The sequence below is a fragment of the Hippopotamus amphibius genome, chromosome 16 (genome assembly GCF_030028045.1).
Source record: "Hippopotamus amphibius kiboko isolate mHipAmp2 chromosome 16, mHipAmp2.hap2, whole genome shotgun sequence".
Taxonomy (NCBI): domain Eukaryota; kingdom Metazoa; phylum Chordata; class Mammalia; order Artiodactyla; family Hippopotamidae; genus Hippopotamus; species Hippopotamus amphibius.
Genome location: NC_080201.1, coordinates 51,915,554 through 51,933,298, shown reverse-complemented (window position 1 = coordinate 51,933,298; position 17,745 = coordinate 51,915,554). Strand labels below are relative to the sequence as shown.

The 17,745-nt window shown below is 53.2% G+C and overlaps 1 protein-coding gene across 5 annotated transcripts; it reads left to right on the top strand.

Annotated features, from left to right (window-relative positions):
* The first annotated feature begins 8 nt into the window (after positions 1-8).
* COQ8B (coenzyme Q8B) lies at positions 9-17,557 on the top strand. Of its 5 annotated transcripts, none has more exons than XM_057712848.1 (15): positions 9-203; positions 840-944; positions 1,080-1,199; positions 1,343-1,409; positions 2,871-2,948; positions 5,856-5,978; positions 6,122-6,207; positions 7,275-7,415; positions 7,504-7,585; positions 8,584-8,677; positions 10,881-11,022; positions 11,169-11,276; positions 13,439-13,504; positions 16,201-16,287; positions 16,767-17,557. In XM_057712848.1, exons 2-15 carry the CDS (start codon positions 843-845, stop codon positions 17,067-17,069), a joined length of 1,599 nt encoding a protein of 532 aa, XP_057568831.1. In that variant the 5' UTR covers positions 9-203; positions 840-842; the 3' UTR covers positions 17,070-17,557. The 5 variants fall into 5 exon arrangements, with proteins under 5 accessions (XP_057568831.1, XP_057568832.1, XP_057568830.1 ...); XM_057712847.1 differs by lacking the exon at positions 9-203 and adding an exon at positions 388-554; XM_057712849.1 differs by lacking the exons at positions 9-203; positions 13,439-13,504 and adding an exon at positions 387-554.
* Positions 17,558-17,745: the final 188 nt, after the last annotated feature.

Below are 17,745 nucleotides of genomic sequence, written 5' to 3'. Positions count from 1 at the left end.
GTCTCCATGTGCAAGGGAAATGTTTGTTGGCAAGTTGTGTGTTCAAAGGAGAGATGCTAAGCCTACTGGGGGTATAACAAATAAGGAAAAGGGAGGTTGACAAAATGCGCAAAGGAAAGGTGTGGAGTTTGTGAAGGAGAGGCACGTTTGCAAAGAACACGTGTAGGGAACTGAAAGGTCCGCAGCGTACAAGGCACTTTGAGGTGAGTGGAAGTGCATAAAACGGCACGTGTGCGCTCAGACAGTGCCCCAGCCCACCCTTAGGCCCCGCCTCTGCCCCGCCCCCTCACGTACATCGGGGCGTATTTTGTGCCAGTCAGCGACCTGCTCCTCCGTCATTGGCTAGACGACCGGAGGGGGCGGGCATAAGGAGGCTCCCGGAAGTACAGGAGGCCCCCGCGAGTAGCTGACCTAGAACCAGGGAGTGGGTGCTTAGCAACCGGGGGAGGCGCCTAGTAACGGGGTGGGGGGGAACACGGGAGGAATTGCGGGTGCCTAGCAACAGAGGGGAAGGCGGTGCCTAGCAACGAGGGGGTGCTCAGAGGATTGGAGAGGTAACCTTGGAGGATAAGTGGGTGTCTAGCAACGGGGGAGGACCCTAGCAATGGCGGGGAATGGGACCAGGGGAAAGTGGTTTGGAGAGGTGCGCGGGAAGAGCTATGGGTTCTTAGCAACCAGAGAGGGAACCAGGAGAAACTGGGGGCCTATTAACAGGGGAGGAAGTCTTTGGTGGGTGGGAGTCTTAGGGTGGACACGGAGGAACGTGAGGCAAAGACGGGCAAAGCAGGGAGGTTAGTCCCACAACTCCTACCAAAATAATCCCTCCTCTTCTCCCCTAGACAATGTGGCTGGAGGTGGGGGGCCTACTACGGGGGACCTGCGGACAGCTGGGCCGGACAATTGGTCTGCCTTGTGGGGCCCTGGGGCCTGGGCCCCGCTGCTGGGTAAGAGGCTGGGGAGGGGTCTCCAAGGGGAGGAGGCTGAGTGGGGCTTCAGGGAGTCAAAGCACAGGGAGGGGTCTAAAAGGGCCAGGCCAGCGCTATGTCCTCCATGCCTTACCAGTGTCACATCTCTTGCAGGGGCCATGTGAGGGTTCTTGGGCCCAAAAGCTTCACCACAATGGGCCTGGCAGGGGCCTGGGTGAGGAGGACATTCGCAAGGCACGGGAGGCCCGGATCAGGAAGACACCCCGGCCCCAGGTATCATTGCCCCCCCAACCCAGTAACACCCCATGAAGGCAGCTGGCCTCCCGAGCTTGGGGAAGGGTGTGGGGGCAGGTTGGTTGGACTTCCTGGGTGCTATGTCTGCCTTTTGCTGCTCAGACCTTCTCCCCATTTCCCAGCTGAGTGACCGTTCTCGAGAACGCAAGGTGCCCGCCTCACGCATCAGCCGCTTGGCCAACTTTGGGGGTAGGTGTGACTGTGGGAGATTGTGACCTAGATCAGAGGAGGTGACATTCATGGAATGAAGCATGGGCAAGAGTGAATCAAAGACAGAGAGAGGAGGGAGAGATGGAAAGAGAATGAAGGCAAAGGCCTCTAAAACCAAGAGGAACAGAGAGGAATGTTGTGCCTATTGAGAACTTGGAATGTGCAAAGCCGCATACACATGGGGCCTCTGCACTGAAGCAATGAGTGTTTGTTTCCATTTTATAAATGAGGAAGTGGAGGCTAAGGGAGGTGAAGTGACTTGACCCTGGGTCAATGCATGCAGCAGGATTATTCAAACTTCAGGTCACAACCTGCATGAAATAATTTAGTAGTTTGCAACCAGCATTAAAAAGAAGAACGGAAAATATGAGTGCATGTGTAGAGTAAGAGAAAGTCTTGTTTCATGAAACGTTGTATATAGATTAGTCTCTACTGGTTATAATGCAAATGTCTTCTTTACTGTGGATCACGGTTCAAGTTTTAAAGATACCAGTTGAAGGAGTCAAATACACTGGTTAGAGCTTCAGCACCAGGCTGCGCTGGGTTCAAGGGGTGATTCTGCTGTATCCTCACTCTGTGACTATGGATGAGTTACTTAACCTCTCCAAGCCTCAATTTCCTTTTCCGTAAAATGGAAGTTATTCTGTGAAATTTCTCTCATGAGGGTGTGAGGACAAAATGAGTCAGTGCATAAAAGGCACTGGGAATGGTTCCTGGCATGGAGAAAAGTGCTCAGAAAATGCCAACTACGATTATTTACAGAGATGGTGAGAGTGAAAGAGGCAGAGTGACTTGTGATGTCTTTAAGGACAAGGAGACAGAGGAGGCAGAGGAAATCAGAGCCGGAGAGATAACATCAAAAGGAGGAACTGAGGGAAAGGGGCCGAGACAGACAGGCCAGGTGGAGGGAAGGGCAGAGATGGAGAAATAACTGACTTAGAAAAGGAAAGGTGAGCGTGAAGACGGGGTGGGGACAGAAAAACAGGAGTCATATAGGAAGACAGAGAGACCTGGGGGGATCGTTTCAGGGCCTGTCTTGGCTGCACACTAGAATCATGTGGTATGCTTAAAAGAAAAAGAATTCCGAGGCCTCATCTCAGGCCAGTTTAACTAGAACCTCAATGATGGGCATTGTATTTACAAAAGCTCCTCACGTGACTCTGTGTGCAGCCAGGGGTGAGAACTGCTGACCCGGGAGACAGAGACAAGGAGAGAGGGATGGAGAAAGAGGTAGCCTCACCTCCAAGGGAACCTCATGCAGGAAGAGAGTGAGTAGGAGACTGATTTGGAGACAGAGGGATGCAGAGAGTTGACTACAGGGAGTTGGGAGACAGGTGTACATGGAGACAGAGAGGAGAGAAGGGCAGTGGGGTGGGGAGGGGGTGGGAAGGAGATCGCCCCAGGGCAAGTGGGCACTCACGCCCCTCTCTCACTCCCCAGGACTGGCTGTGAGCTTGGGACTCGGAGCACTGGCTGAGATGGCCAAGAAGTCCCTGCCCAGAGGAAGTGTACAATCAGGTAAGTGAGCCATGCTGCCTGAGTCCACACCCTGGCCTGGCTGTGTGACCTGGGGCAAGTGGCTTCACCTCTCTGAGCCCCAGTTTCCTCAACCAGAGAATGGAGCTGATGGTAACATAGCCACCTCTTAGGGTCATGGTAGAGTGCCCAGAAGAGGGTGAAGGCACTGTCAGGGTGATGATGGGTAGAAGAAGCAGGTCATGAGAGAAAAAAATGTAGGCCACCTAGAGCTGAATTCCTAACCATGAGCAGGAGAGGAAGCATGAAAATAGGAGTGCCAGTAAGGGTCTGGGCAACAGAGTTGGACTGGGCTGTGTAGAGACCAGCATCTGTAGGTATGATTCTCCAACACATCAATGTCCTGAAACAAAAAAGGGGGTGGATTTTTTTTTTTTTTTTTTTTTTTTTTTGGCTTCGTTGGGTCTTTATTGCTGCGTGCGGGCTTTCTCCAGTTGTGGCGAGTGGGAGCTACTCTTCACTGCGGTGCATGGGCTTTTCATTGCGGTGGCTTCTCTTGTTGCAGAGTGCGGGCTCTAGGGTGCACAGGCTTCAGCAGTTGTGGCCCACGGGCTCAGTAGTTGTGGCTCACAGGCTCTACAGTACAGGCTCGGTAGTTGTGGCGCACGGGTTTAGTTGCTCCACAGCATGTGGGGTCTTCCCGGACCAGGGTCGAGCCCATGTCCTCTGCATTGACAGGTGGATTCTTAACCACTAGACCACCAGGGAAGTCCCAAGTGGATATTCTAGATGAAAAAGAGACTAGAGAGATAATAAGTGACAAATGGAATGTGTGAGCCATGATTGGATGTTTGAAAAAAATAACTATAAAAGACTTTTGGGGACAATTGGGAAAATATGAATATGACTGGGTAGTAGGTATTCGAGAATTAGTGTTAATTTTCTTGGGTGTGATTGGCATGGTGATTTTCTTGGCATGGTGATTGTGTAGGGGATTATTCTTATTCTTAGCACAGATTTGGGTGCAAATCAGTCAGTAAAAGTAATGGTCAGTGTCTGGCTACACACACACAAGTACAGCGGGTGAGGCAGCATGTTAAGATGTTGAATCAGGTGTGCAGGTATTCACGATACTATGAATGCAGGCTTTCTGTCTGTTTGGATCTTTTTCAAAATAAAAAGTCGGGGGTAGGTGGAGGAACAGGCTTTAGGGTAAGACCAGACCGAATCCACATCCTGCTCTGCCACTTCTGTGCTGAGTGACCCAGGGCCAGGCACGGTACTTGCTTCCTCACCTTGAAAATTAAGGCGTTGGTTCTTACTTCTTGGGCTGATTGTGGAGATTCAGCCAGAGAATCCGCAGAGACACTTAGAATTCTGCCTGGCACAGGGTGAGGCCTCAGTAAAGAGCTCAATAAATGTTTTATGAAATAAATAAAAGCTTAATAAACACTTTATTGAATAATAATATAATTTGCATATAGAACCACACACACATCATAAGTGTAAAGCATGGTTCATTTCACAAAGTGGACCCAGATCCAAAAACCCTAGAACAGCAATTATCAAACTTTTTGGTCTCAGGATCCCTCTACACCCTGAAAACTGAGGAATGGATAAACAAAATGTGTTCTGTCCGTACAATGGGATTTTATTTGGCCATAAAAAGGGCTTATCCATGCTATCATGTGGTTGAATCTTGAAACACTATCCTAAGTGAAAGAAGCTAGACCCAAAAAGCCACATTTGTATGATTCCATTTACCTGAAAAGTCCAAAAGAGAGAAATCTATAGAGACAGAAAGTAGATTAGTGGTTTCCAGGGGCTCAAGGGGAGGTGGGTGGGGGACGTGGGAGGGGGTAACTGCTAACAGGCATGGGGGTTCTTTTTTGGGGTGGTGAAATGTTCTGAAATTGATTGTGGTGATAGTTGCACAACTGAATATATAGAAGCCATTGAACTGTGTACCTTAAATGGGTGAATTATATGTGAATTATATCTCAATAAAGCTATTGAAAAATAGAATGAGAACCCCAAGAACTTGTTTATGTGGGTTATATTTGTGGATATTTGCTGTATTAGAGATGAAAACTGAAGAATTTTATAAACACAAGAATACACGAACACAGTCCCTCAGCCGCCAGAGCAATGACAGCATCACAGGTCACAGAGCTTCTGGAAAACTCCCCTGAACGTTTGTGGGCAAATGGAGTAAAAGAAGGCAAATGACATATTAACATTATTATGAAAATAGTTGTGATCTCACAGACCCTCCTAAAGCATCTCCAGGGCCCCCAGGCCACACTTGGAGAATCGCTGCCCTGGTTCTCCAGAAGCTCTTCTTGTGCCCCATCCTGGTACCTCCTCCCTCATCAAGGGTCACCGCTGTCTTGGCTTCTGATCCCCTGAGATTAGTTTTGTCTGTTTTTGCTCCTTGTACCCATGTAATCGGACAGTGTATTCTCGTATGTGTCTGGTTTGTTTCGCTCAGCATTCTGTTTGAGAGATGTATCCATGTTGCTGTGAGCAGTTGTAGGTTGTTTATTCAACACTGTAAGTGTCACCCTGTGACTATTCCACAGTTCCTTTGTTCGTTCTTTTGGTGGTCACTTGGGTTGTTTCCAGTTTGGGACTGTTGCAAGTAGCACTGCCAATGAGCTTCATTGGAGCATCTCTTGGTGGATGCGTTTATGCATTTCTCTTGGGGATATACTTAGGAGGGAAATTGCATCGTGTATAGGTGTGTACTTTTCTGGAAACTTCCCATCTGTTTTCCAAAGGGCTTGGGCCACGGCACTGTCACCGACAGTGTCGGCGTTCAGGTGCTTCGTGTCTTTGTCAACACTTGGTATTGTCTTTTTTTGTTTTAGTCATTCTGGTGGGTGTGCAGTGGGGTCATACTGATTATTTCTATGGTTGCCACACTAATGATTATTCTCTCCACCCCAGAGGGAGGCTCCCGGCTGGGCTCCAGCCTTTTCCTGTCAGAGGCCAATGCCGAGCGGATTGTGCAGACCTTGTGTACAGTTCGGGGGGCCGCCCTCAAGGTTGGCCAAATGCTCAGCATCCAGGGTACAGCATGACCCTCGACTCCTGACCCCTGACCTCAGTTCCACCCCACCCCGCCTACTACCAAGCCCCGACTTCAGAGACCCCCACAGGGGCCCCTCCTGGCCTCCCCGCTCACTGCCTCCCTCTCCCCACTGTCTCCCAAGACAACAGCTTCATCAGCCCCCAGCTGCAGCGCATCTTCGAGCGGGTCCGCCAGAGTGCCGACTTCATGCCCCGCTGGCAGATGCTGGTGAGTGCCCAGAGGGGGAGGGGCTGGCGAGGGAGTTGTGCCCCACCAGCCTGGCCCTCCTCGCTTCATGGCTCTGCTCCCTGTCTGACTCTGAGCCTGTTTCCCCGTCTGTTAAATGGGGATCACCAAAGCATGCATCTCATAGGATTGTCGCGATGAGTACATGAGAGGATGATACAGAGCACTTAGTCCAGTTCCTGGCAGCCTCCGGGCCCTGTCAGGGCTGTTAAAGAGGCGGTGAAGTGCTCTGGTCAGGGGCCAGACTTCAGGAGTTCAAACCCTGGTTCTGCCACTTACTACCTGTGTGGTCAGACATGTGGCCTGCCCTGTGCTGCAGTTACCTCATCTGTGATGGGTGGTCGTGATAGCAACGCCCACATCCTGGGGTTACGGAAACCAGTGTATGTAAAGCCCTTCAAAGGGCCCCTGACACACCGTGAGTGACATGCAAGTGTTAGCTGTTCCTATTACTGGTTTTTTAATCAAAGGAGAGCGTGTCTGTAAATAGGTTGGCACAGCGCCTGGCACTGGGTAAGTGCCCAGGACATGAGCTGTTCTTCTAATAATTGGGCAAGGGTGTAGAATCTGGGATCCACCCGCCTGCCTTCTGATCTCTGTTCTGCTCGCTCGTCATGTGACCCTGGGCAACTCCTGCCCTCCTCTGAGCCACTCTGTACAGGGTCTAGCCCACAGGAAACCCTCTGTAAATTTTAGCTCTACTTTATCACATTAACTTTTGAGTTAAGAACAGAATATACGGGTATAATGAAGGATTATCATCCGTCTTAACTGTACATGGTAGCAGTCCCCACAACAGCCCATGCAGTCTCGGGAGTGGGGGCTCAGGCCGGGCCTCCCAGTCTGCCAGCGCCCGACTCATGGCCTCGGCCCAGAGACCTCTCTCTGAGCCTCAGTTTTCTTGTCTGTAAAGTGGGGTGGGAGCCAAGAGCTTGGCCCAGGGCCCCGTGTGTGACGAGTGGGGTTATTAAGACGCAAAGCGCTCAGCACAGCGCGTGAACCCAGCTGCCTGAAACCACAGTGGTGATTGTCCTGACCACTCTCCCCAGAGAGTTCTTGAAGAGGAGCTCGGCGGGGACTGGCAGGCCAAGGTGGCCTCTCTGGAGGAGGTGCCCTTTGCTGCTGCCTCAATCGGGCAGGTGCATCAGGGCCTGCTGAGGGATGGGACAGAGGTGGCCGTGAAGATCCAGGTGAGAGGGGAGGTGGGGCGGGGGCGGGGTGGGCACCCGGCCGCCCCAGAGGGGTCACTCCCCTCCTCCCCCCATCCTCCCCTCCCAGTACCCAGGCGTCGCCCAGAGCATCCACAGCGACGTCCAGAACCTGCTGGCGGTGCTCAAGATGAGTGTGGCCCTGCCGGAGGGTGAGGCACCCAGTCCACCCCGACTGTGGGAGGGATGCCCTGAAGAGGGAAAGTGGGGCTGGATGCGGGGCGGGGTGGGGGCAGCCAGCTCGGGGCAGGGTGTGCCTGCGTGTGTAAACCTGAGTGAACGCCTAAGTGCATGTTTGAGACAGAACGAAGGGACGCCAAGGCGGGGAGAGCCCAGAGTACGGGCGTGTGAGAAAAAGACTGACTTAGAGATGCCAACAGAAGCCCAGACAGAAATCCAGAAACAGACACACAGGGTGGGTGGAGAGGAACTGGAGGCCTGAGAAAGAGCCTCAGAAACAGGAAGGGAGTGTAAGTGGGACCTCACGTGTGTGTCACAGCACGTGAGACAGAGCCTGCCAGAGATGGAACAGGGTGTGTATGTGTGTGCATGTGTGTACACATGCGTGAGAGGGAGAGAGGAAGGAGGAGAGAGAGGGAGAGAGGAAGGAGGAGAGAGAGTGAGAGCGTCAGGCCCAGAAGTGAGCTTCAGAGACACTGAGAGCAGCATGAGAAAGTATAAAAAAGGGACAGAGAGGGACTTCCCTGGTGGACCAGTGGTTAGGGCTCTGTGCTTTCACCGCAAGGGGTGTAGGTTCCATCCCTGGTCGGGGAACTAAGATCCCGCATGCTGCAAGGTGCAGCCAAAAATTTAAAAAAAAAAAAAAAAGGAAAAAAAGAAAAAGGGATAGAGACTAGGTGGCAGATGTGACACTGAAAGGGGCCTAAGGACCAGTGTGTGTGCCTCAGAGAGAGAGACCCAAGCAGAGAAGCTTCCGCAGAGCCCACAGCTGTGGGAATGTGTGGCCAGACAGTGCAGGTAAAAGGCATGGAGCAGAAGGGGTGAGGGACAGTGAAACAGAATGAGAGACACAACTGGCGAGAGAAGACATCCCTGAGTGGTAGCCTGAGGGGTTGGACGGGGGGTGGGGGGGAGTGGGGGCAGGGCTGGCTGTGGCCTTCCCTGCCTGACATGGCTGCCCGCCCCCCAGGCCTGTTTGCAGAGCAGAGCCTGCAGGCCTTGCAGCGGGAGCTGGCTTGGGAGTGTGACTACCGACGTGAGGCGGCTTGTGCCCAGAACTTCAGGTGAGCTGAGACCCCTGACAGGCCCTTGGAGGCCCCCTTCCTCCCTCCAGCTTCCCTCCTGGGCTGAGAGGGAAGTGGATGCCCCCACAGCCTCTGGCAGGTGGAGCCCTGCGGTGGGGCTGGAAGACTCTTTTCCCCTTCATTCATTTGTTCATCCATCCATCCCTTCACTACTTCATCCATACCCTGTGTCTTCTGTGTGCTTGGGCAGGTCACTTCCTCTCCTTTTTTATTTATTTGTTTTTAAAGTAGGCATAATACTACTCACTGTGGTGGCTTCTCTTGTTGAGGAGCACGGGCTCTAGGGCGCGAAGGCTTCAGTAGTTGTGGCGCACGGGCTTAGTTGCTCCAGGGCATGTGGGATCTTCCCAGACCAGGATTGAACTCGTATTCCCTGCATTGGCAGGCGGAGTCTTAACCACTGCGCCACCAGGGAAGTCCCCCTCTCTTTAAATGTCTCTACTTTCTCATTTGTCAAATGGGGATGCAGAACCACTGCCATGTGATGGGGGAGACAGACTTGTCAACAGGCACTCAGCCACACGAGATACCATTACACCCACTGGCCTAACAAAGATGAAGCGGTCTGTCCGTGTCAAGAGCTGGAGAGAACAGGGCTCCAGGACGTCCCTTACACACTGTGGACAGAGGGAGAAATTGATATAAGCATTTTGGAGAATGGTTTGGCAACAGCAAGGCTCAGTCTTCACATCCAACCCCATAGTTGCCCTCCTGGCTAAATACTCTAGGGACCCTGATGCCGGTACACACCATCAGACTTTTCCAGGATACTCAGAGCAGCAATAGCCCCAAACTGGAAACAACCCAAATCTATCAAATGTATCCAGCAGGGTGGATAAATAAATTATGGTATATTCATCAGCACAATATTGTACAGCATCGAAAATGAATGAACTACAGCTACACAGTAGCTGGAACCGTGCTTGTGTCTTAGACACGTCGCGCTATATGCAGCAATGAATTACGCCTCCGTGAGACCCTCCACAGCATGGAGCGTGGCCCACACAGTTCCTGAGCCCAGCTCTGTAGATACGAAGCAAGAGAAGGGGCAGGAGAAGGCAGTGGTTAGGGGCATGGGCTCAGATGTGGGGTCCAATCAAGATCCAGTCCTGGGTCAGCCCTTAATGGGCAGGGTGGCCTTAATCTGCACCGTGGCCTTGGGAGAGCATCTTCCTCAGGGGGAGTGAGGATAACAGGGAATTGTGCCGACTAAATGCTCAGCAGAGGCCTGGCCTATAAGGAGCGGTTCAAGCATCAGAGATTTGATAAAGCAAGGATAAAAATGCAAGCCCCCAAAGCAGGACCTGGAGAAGGAGAGCGTCAAGTGGGCTAGGCCAGAGCATTCCAGTATGGGATCTGGGGAGACCACCTCCTCACAGGACTTCCCAGCGCTCTTAGGATAAAACCCACATAATTTCCCCGGCTCCTCCCCATCTCCCTGTCCCCCTATCCCCCAACTCCAGCCATCCCACAGGTCCCCAACCAGAGGCCTTGCTCATATTCTTTGCCTCCCAAATCTTGCATTGACACACTTACCTCAATCTGCTGTTGGTCTGTTTGTTTGTTACAGTGTGGTCTCTGCTGCGGGGCGGCAGGGGGGAGGTGAGGGGGAGGAGCATTCCTCCCGGGGGCTCATCCACTGCTCTGTCACCCAGCATCATCCAGCACAGGGATGGACACTGAGGAAAGGCTCTTTCCCTCTATTAGCTGATGTTCAGAATAATGACTCCAGGGAGTGGCCAGTGAACATCCCTGTGGCCTCTGAGATTTGTATATGAGTGGCTATTTTTTGGATGGATTAATTAATAAGTTGATGAGAAAGTAATTCTCACCAAGCTTAATACACTGAGTTCAGCTGGCGCGACCAGAAGTCAGAGAAGTGTTTCCGGTAGGGAAGTGGTAACTGGGTCTCCAGCAGCACCCAGCTTAGGGGCAGGCACAGAGTAGGTGCTGCGGAGATATTTGTTGAATGAATGAATGAGTGAATGAATGAAGTGTCTGAATGAATGTCAGTCCAGCCAGGTATTGGCCATCACCAGGGCAGACAGGAAAAAGGAGGGCAGGAGGGAAGACAAGACAGAGACTGTTCGTGGAAGACTTCTCAGAGGAGGGAGAGGCCTCAAGCAGGGCCACTGGGGCCTGAAGCATGAAGTCCCATCCCCTCCCCTCCCATCTGCCCCAGGCAGCTGTTAGCAGACGACCCCTTCTTTCGGGTGCCAGCCGTGATTCAGGAGCTCTGCACGACACGAGTGCTGGGCATGGAGCTGGCCGGAGGGGTCCCCCTGGACCAGTGCCAGGGCTTGAGCCAGGACATCCGGAACCAGGTACACGGGCTCACAGCACAGTAGGGAGGGTGCTTCCCCGGGGCAGAGCTGGCAGGGCAGGCCAGACCCACGGTCCCTCTCCAGGCCTCGGGGCTCTACCAGGGGCACGACTCTGAGATGTCTGTTACTCCTTCTCCCCACCCCAGATCTGCTTCCAGCTCCTGAGGCTTTGTCTTAGGGAGCTGTTTGAGTTCCGATTCATGCAGACAGACCCCAACTGGGCCAACTTCCTCTATGACGCCTCCAGCCACCAGGTTGGTTCCTTGTGATGTGTGTCAGGGTGCATTAGCTGCTGTAACAGATGTTTCCAAATATGGCAGTAACTCAACACAATAGTAGCTGATTACCTACGTAACAGGCTGGAATGGCCCTCCTCCATGCAGTGATTCAGGGACCCGTGTTCCTTCCCTAGGCCTTGAAAGGCTCTCCTTCCAGTGCAAGGGGAAAGAGAGGTTGAGAGGGTAACCCCCCTCCTAACTGCTTTGGCCAGAAATAACCCATCATTCCTTTCACCATTCCATTGATAAGAACCGGTCAGGTGGCTAGCCTGGATGCAAGGGATGCTGGGAAATGGAGTCCCTGGCTAGGCAGTGGCTTCCTAGTTGCAATGGAGAAGAGGGAGCACCACTTTTGGAAGACGACTGTCATTACCACACACCCATCATTCATTTAGAACACACCAAGCACCTACTGCCTCTTGACAGTGATTCCAAGACAACCCTGATCCTTGCTTTCCCAGAGTTCCCAGTCCAGTCCAGTTGAGGGACCCATCACCAGAGAGTATGACCTGTAGTTAGTATCGTGATGGGGAAGCACAGGCCAGAGGGGCCAGTGATGGGGGAGGCACAGCGGGTGGTGGGAAGCCAGGGAAAGTGGCTCACCCAGCTTGGGGTGTGTGGGGTCAAGGAAGCTGAAACCAGAAAGACAAGAGAAGGACAGCCATCTAAGGAGCCGGGAAGAGCATACCTGGCAAAGGACACAGGCTGTCCAAAGGCCTGGGGGTGACAGTTTGGACTGAAAAACTCAGCGTACATGGTTGTTAAGTGGCTCTCCAAAGTGGTCTGTGCCATCCTGTCCCCAGAGGGGTCTTTCTAAAACACAAATCTGGCCAAGCTGTCCCTTCCACAGCTCCCAGCACCCTCAGGATCAAGTGAGCCCTGTGCTGAGTGGGCCATGGCCCCACTGAGTCCAGCCTCAGTCCCTTGCCACCCTCTGCCACCCACGGGCATCCCTCCAAGGCTCACACCCCAGAGAGGGTGTTTTCCTAACTCCCGGGAGTTATATGAGTCCTGACATCAATTTATTGGGTCTCAACAGCAGTTTTTGTTTTAAAGGCATAGAATGTGTTGCAGATGGACGGGATGCATATTATCCCGGGACAGTTTTGTTTGACGTTTATATTTATGTGTGATGTGCACTGGTGCCCAGGGTAATCCGCATTTCTTACCGTGGGTTGTGATCAATCGTGTGAACTCCACTGTCGCAGAGAAACTTGCACACATGTTCATCGAGCACTGCTTCTAACAGCAAAACCCAGAAATAACCACAGTGCCCATCAAGCAGATAAATGTGATATATTCATGCAAGAAAATCTTACATGGCGGTGAAGAAATTAATGGATGAGCTAGAGCAATGGGGATGAGTCACAAAACCATGTGGAACACAAAGAATTTGCGGAATAACTATCATAAATACCATTTATATGAAGTTTTGAAATACACAAAACATTTCTATGTATTGTTCATATACATCGAAAATGTAGCAACGCATGCATGGGGATTTTAGGAAATAATTGAATAATAATAATAATTTCAGGAACGTGGTGACCCTGGAAGAGAGGGTGCGGACTGGGGGAGGTAGCATCAGGCCCCACTTAGATTGGTAGTATTTTATATTTCAAAACTGGGTGGTAGGATTTGTGGGGGGGGGGTAGTATTTATTTATTTTGGTTGAACTGGGTCTTAGTTGCCGCACGTGGGATCTTTAGTTGTGGCATGTGAACTCTTAGTTGCAGCATGCATGCAGGATCTAGTTCCCTGACCAGGGATCGAACCTGGGCCCCCTGCATTGGGAGTGCAGAGTTTTACCCACTGGCCCACCAGGGAAGTCCCGACTGGTGGGTGTTGATTTTACTTTTCCATATATTTTATTATTCTCTGGATTTTTTTCTGTGCCCACAACATATTATTATAAAAACAACTAGGACCCCCAAAATAAAAACCAGGTCCCTTCAGCTTTAGGTGGGGGTGGATTGAAGTGTAGAGATCAGAAGCCAGGAGCCCAGGGAGGCAGCTGGGCGAGGACTCCGGCAGAAGGGGCAGCGTGTGGGGAGAGAGGGAGGGACCCTGGCACCCCCATAGACAATGGGGAGCACTCGTGGACTCCCAGTGTCGCTTTTACCATCCCTCATTCCCAGGTGACCTTACTGGACTTTGGTGCAAGCAGGGAATTTGGGACCGAATTCACAGATCATTATATCGAGGTGAGTTCCCCCAAACCTGGGGTCTCCGAAGGGTCGAGCCTCAAGCCAGATACGAAGGCTTGTCGAGAAGGAGACATACGATATCTGGAATGAAGAAATAAATAATAGTGATATTAATAGCAGCTAACAAATACCAAGCACTTAATATTATATCAGGCACTGTTTTAAGTGCTGCGCATGTGGTAACTGATCTAAACCAGAGAGCAGCTCTGTGGGGTGAAGACCATTTTTTGCCCCATTTTACAGAGAAAGTAACTGGGGCTCAGAGGGGTTAAGTCACCTGCCCAAGGTCACAGCAGACCTGGGATTCAAACTCAGGGAGTTTGGATCCAGAGCCCTTACTCCCAACCCCTCACCAGCCCCCTCCTAAGAAAGAGGCCCACGATGGTCATCCACGACGGGTCACCTCCCCATACCCGACGCTGTCCAGGGCCTTGGCGTCCAGGCTTGTGCTCACATACCTCCCCTCCAGCTGCTCCCTAAGGGGCAGCTCTCTCCTCTAGAAGTGTTTCCTCACTTTATGTTGCCCATGCTTCCCACCTACCTGAGTTGATTTGTCCCAGAGCCCACAGAAAACAGCATCTCGTTAATTTGTCGAGATTGGACATTCAATCTGGGTCTTCTAATCACTGAGTCATCAATTCAAACCTTCTCTGATCCCCCATCTCTGTGCCCAGTCCTATTCTGGACGATACTGGGGACAACAGTGACCCATCCAATCCAGGTCTCTGTCTTCACAGAACTCACAGTCCAGTAGGCGGACAGACAGAAAGGACCCAGAGTGGTCAGGGCTGGGATGGGAGAAGCACGGGGGAGCCCCCTGGCCAAGCCTAGGGGGTCAGGGAGGGCTTCCTGGAGGAAAAGACATCAGAGTTGAGACCTGAGGGATGAGGAGACCAATCAGGAAAAAGCTCAGAGGGTATTCCAGACAGATAACATGTGCAAAGGCCAAGGGGTGAGAAGGGATATTCCATTAGAGCAGCACTTCTTAAACTGTAACATGCAGGAGACCCCCCGCTCCACCACCTCCCCCACCATAATCCTGTTAAAATGCAGATTCTGGTCTGGAGTTAGGCTTAAGATGCTGCCTTTCTAACATGGTCCCAGGTGATGCCAAAGCTGCTTGTACAGGGACCACATTCTTGAGTAGTAAGATCCTAGAGGACCAAAGGGAAGTTCACGTTCGGAGTGGACAGGCAGGTGGGGACAGAGCAGGAGCCAGTGATGAGGCTGGAGCCCAGTCACTCTGGGTCTCTAAAGCCATGCTTTGCAGCCTGTACTTTATCCGGGCGCCCTGGGGAGCCGTGGAAAGGACTGGAGCAGGGGAGGGACACAGAATTCAGAAATGCCTGAATGACAAGTGGTCTTTTAAGACAGGCCCAGAGTCGAGAGATGCTGTGGGGTGTAGGGGTGGGGGGAGAGGTATCGTGGACAAAGTCTAGGATTCAGGCTTGAGGACTGGGAGATGGTGGGGCCACCCCTTAGATGGGGACAGGAAAGAGTTCGTACCCCGCCCCCCCCCCCCCCCACACACACACACGCTTCTTGGGGCCCTCTCTGCAGGCCACCTGAGGCCTCTCTGGGTAGATGGGACATCCTCTGCCCCTCCCCCCCACAGGCCTGTTTAGCATGGCCCTCCTGCCGCCTCCCCAGCCTTTTCCAGTTTAAAAAAGCCCTGTCACACTGGCCCCTGGAGGACCACAGGCATGACAGATGGCCAGACAGGCTCGGGCAGGGGGAGCTAGGACAGAACAGAACTGCCAGATTTAATCCTGTATGCCCCTTCCTCCCAAGAAGGGGCAACTCTGCGGTGAAGGGTCTGTCCCAGTCCCCCTCGTCGCCTTGCTGTTCCCCACTCTGAGCCTGTCTCCTCTTCTGTGAAGTAGGGACCCTTCTATCAATAGTAATAGTAGCTCCTTGTATTTATAGCATTTCCTACACTCGGGCACTATGCAGAGCACTTCACAGATACACCTACTTCAGCCTCCCAGAGCCCCGTGAGGAAGATGCTTTCATCCCCATTTCACAGATGAGAAAGCAGAGGCCCAAAAAGCAGAGCAACTTGCCCAGAGTCAGCCAACACGTGGCAGACCTGGGATGGAGCCCAAGCAGGCTGGCTCCCGCTTCTGTCTGTCCATATGCCCTCAACTCCTGCCTGTCCTGCGTGGCTGGAGAGCTGCTTCGCTCCAAACACTGATGTGCTAAACAAGGGTTTTCACCAGGGGCCTCCTGAGTGAGTGCCACTTGGGACTAAACCCAACCAGGATCCCTGCTCTCCTGGGGCTCCAAGTCCAGGGCAGGAACCAGACATCAACAGACATCAACCAGGTGATCACGGGCATGGCAACCTCAGAGGCAGTTCTGGGTCATGGTCACATCCTTGCCCAATCGAGCGTTTGGACTCATGGGCAGCACTTGACTGCCTTCCTCTGTGTTGCTTCACTGTGGCAGTTTCCAGGCAAGCTCTGCCTTCCCAGCCAAGGTGGGCAGAACCCCTGACAACCCCAGCCCCCCGGCTTTGGAACAGTCTTGAGAGAGACAGAGCCATGGCTAAGATGGGGAGGGAGGGGCTTCTCGGTGAGAGGGCTTAGGCAGATGAGAACGGAAGTGGGTACAGGCAGGGCCAGGCGTCTCGCTCCCACCTCCAGCCCCCTCCTTGAACCCCTCTAACCCTGTGCCCACATCCATCTCCCCAGGTGGTGATGGCTGCAGCCAATGGAGATAGAGACCGGGTCCTGCAGAAATCTCAAGACCTCAAATTCCTCACAGGCTTTGAGACCAAGGTTGGGAGAGGAAGGGGCTGGTGTCTCCAGCAGGGAGTGGGGAGCTATCTCTGCTGGGGGAACTGTGGATGAGTGGGGAATTTTAAGGGGGCTGTTTATCTGTACTGGGCCTCTGGGGAGGAGGGGAGAATGGGGGCTGCTTGGCTACGCAGGAACCCTGAGAAAACAGGCACTGCTTATCTATTCTAGAGGGGGGAGTGAGGGGAACGGGGGATATGGGGGCGGGGCTTGGGGAATGGAGGCCGCTTCTCAGTTCTAGAGAGAGTGAGGGCTATTTGTCTGCGGAGGCCCTGAGAGGACAGGAAGGGCCCTTTCTTTGGGGAGGAGTAGAGGGCTGCTTGTCTCTTTGTGGCTCTGGAAGGAGTGGAGGCTGCCTGTTACTCTCTGGGGAGTTGGGAGCTTGTGTTTATACTCTAGACTCTGGGGGCATGGAGGGCTGTATGTCCACCTTGGGTGCCTCTGGTCTCCCCGACCCCTAGGCATTCTCGGACGCCCACGTGGAGGCTGTGATGATCCTGGGGGAGCCCTTCGCCTCCCAGGGCCCCTACGACTTCGGGGCGGGCGATACCGCCCACCGTGTGCAGGGCCTCATCCCTGTGCTGCTGCAGCACCGGCTTCGCCCACCACCGGAAGAGACCTATGCCCTGCACCGAAAGCTGGCAGGGGCTTTCCTGGCCTGCGCCCGCCTCCGTGCCCACATCGCCTGCCGAGATCTCTTCCAGGACACCTACCACCGCTACTGGGCCAGTCGCCAGGCACAGCCACTGCCCGAAGCCTCCTAACCAGAGGGATGTCTGCTCAGACTCCTCAGAGAGACTCTGTCTCGGGATTCCAGCCCCATAGCCGGCCATCCCCTGCTATGAGGCCTCCTTCCCACTCTGCTCCAGGTCTGGGGACCCACCTTGGGCTTGGGACTAGGGAACTCCCAGCTTCATGCCCCCATATCCTGCTCTCCCCACTCCAAAGGGGGCATCCAGGAGCTCTACCCAGGTATTAATTTATTTCTGCCGACATCTGAGAGAGCCAGGCCCCTCTGCACTGCCATCGTTGAGAGTCAGACCCATGTAGGGGGGAGCCCCTCACCTCTGCCTCAGGTCTCCCACAGATGTGGCCACTGAAAGGGGAGGAGTGGTGGTTGGTGGAGGCAGTCCTCACCTTTGCCTCCCTCGCCCCTCCCCCAGCTGCCCTCTCCCCAGTGCCATCCTCTCTGTGTTGGGGAGGGCATGGGGGGGCTTGTGTTTGAACCTTCAGTCCTAATAAAAGTGGCCCTCCCCTTCCCCCAGCTCTTTTCTCTGCGCTGGGGGTGGGGGTGGGGAGTTGGTCGCAGGCAGCCTCCAGGTGCAGATGGCCAGCCGCCTCCTACCCTCTTGTCTGAAAGCCCCAGTCCCGTCTAGGCCATCTGTTGCCAGGAACCTCCTTCTCGCCTTCCCCTGCCCCCCCCACCCTGCCCCTCCCGCA

What these genes read in the sequence shown, in the direction of transcription:
- COQ8B (XM_057712848.1), top strand. Translation starts at nt 843, where the DNA reads ATGTGGCTGGAGGTGGGGGGCCTACTACGGGGGACCTGCGGACAGCTG. An exon ending in AGGTGGCCGTGAAGATCCAG is followed by an intron (nt 7,416 to 7,503) that starts GTGAGAGGGGAG and finishes CTCCCCTCCCAG; the next exon opens with TACCCAGGCGTCGCCCAGAG. An exon ending in GCCAGGACATCCGGAACCAG is followed by an intron (nt 11,023 to 11,168) that starts GTACACGGGCTC and finishes TCCCCACCCCAG; the next exon opens with ATCTGCTTCCAGCTCCTGAG.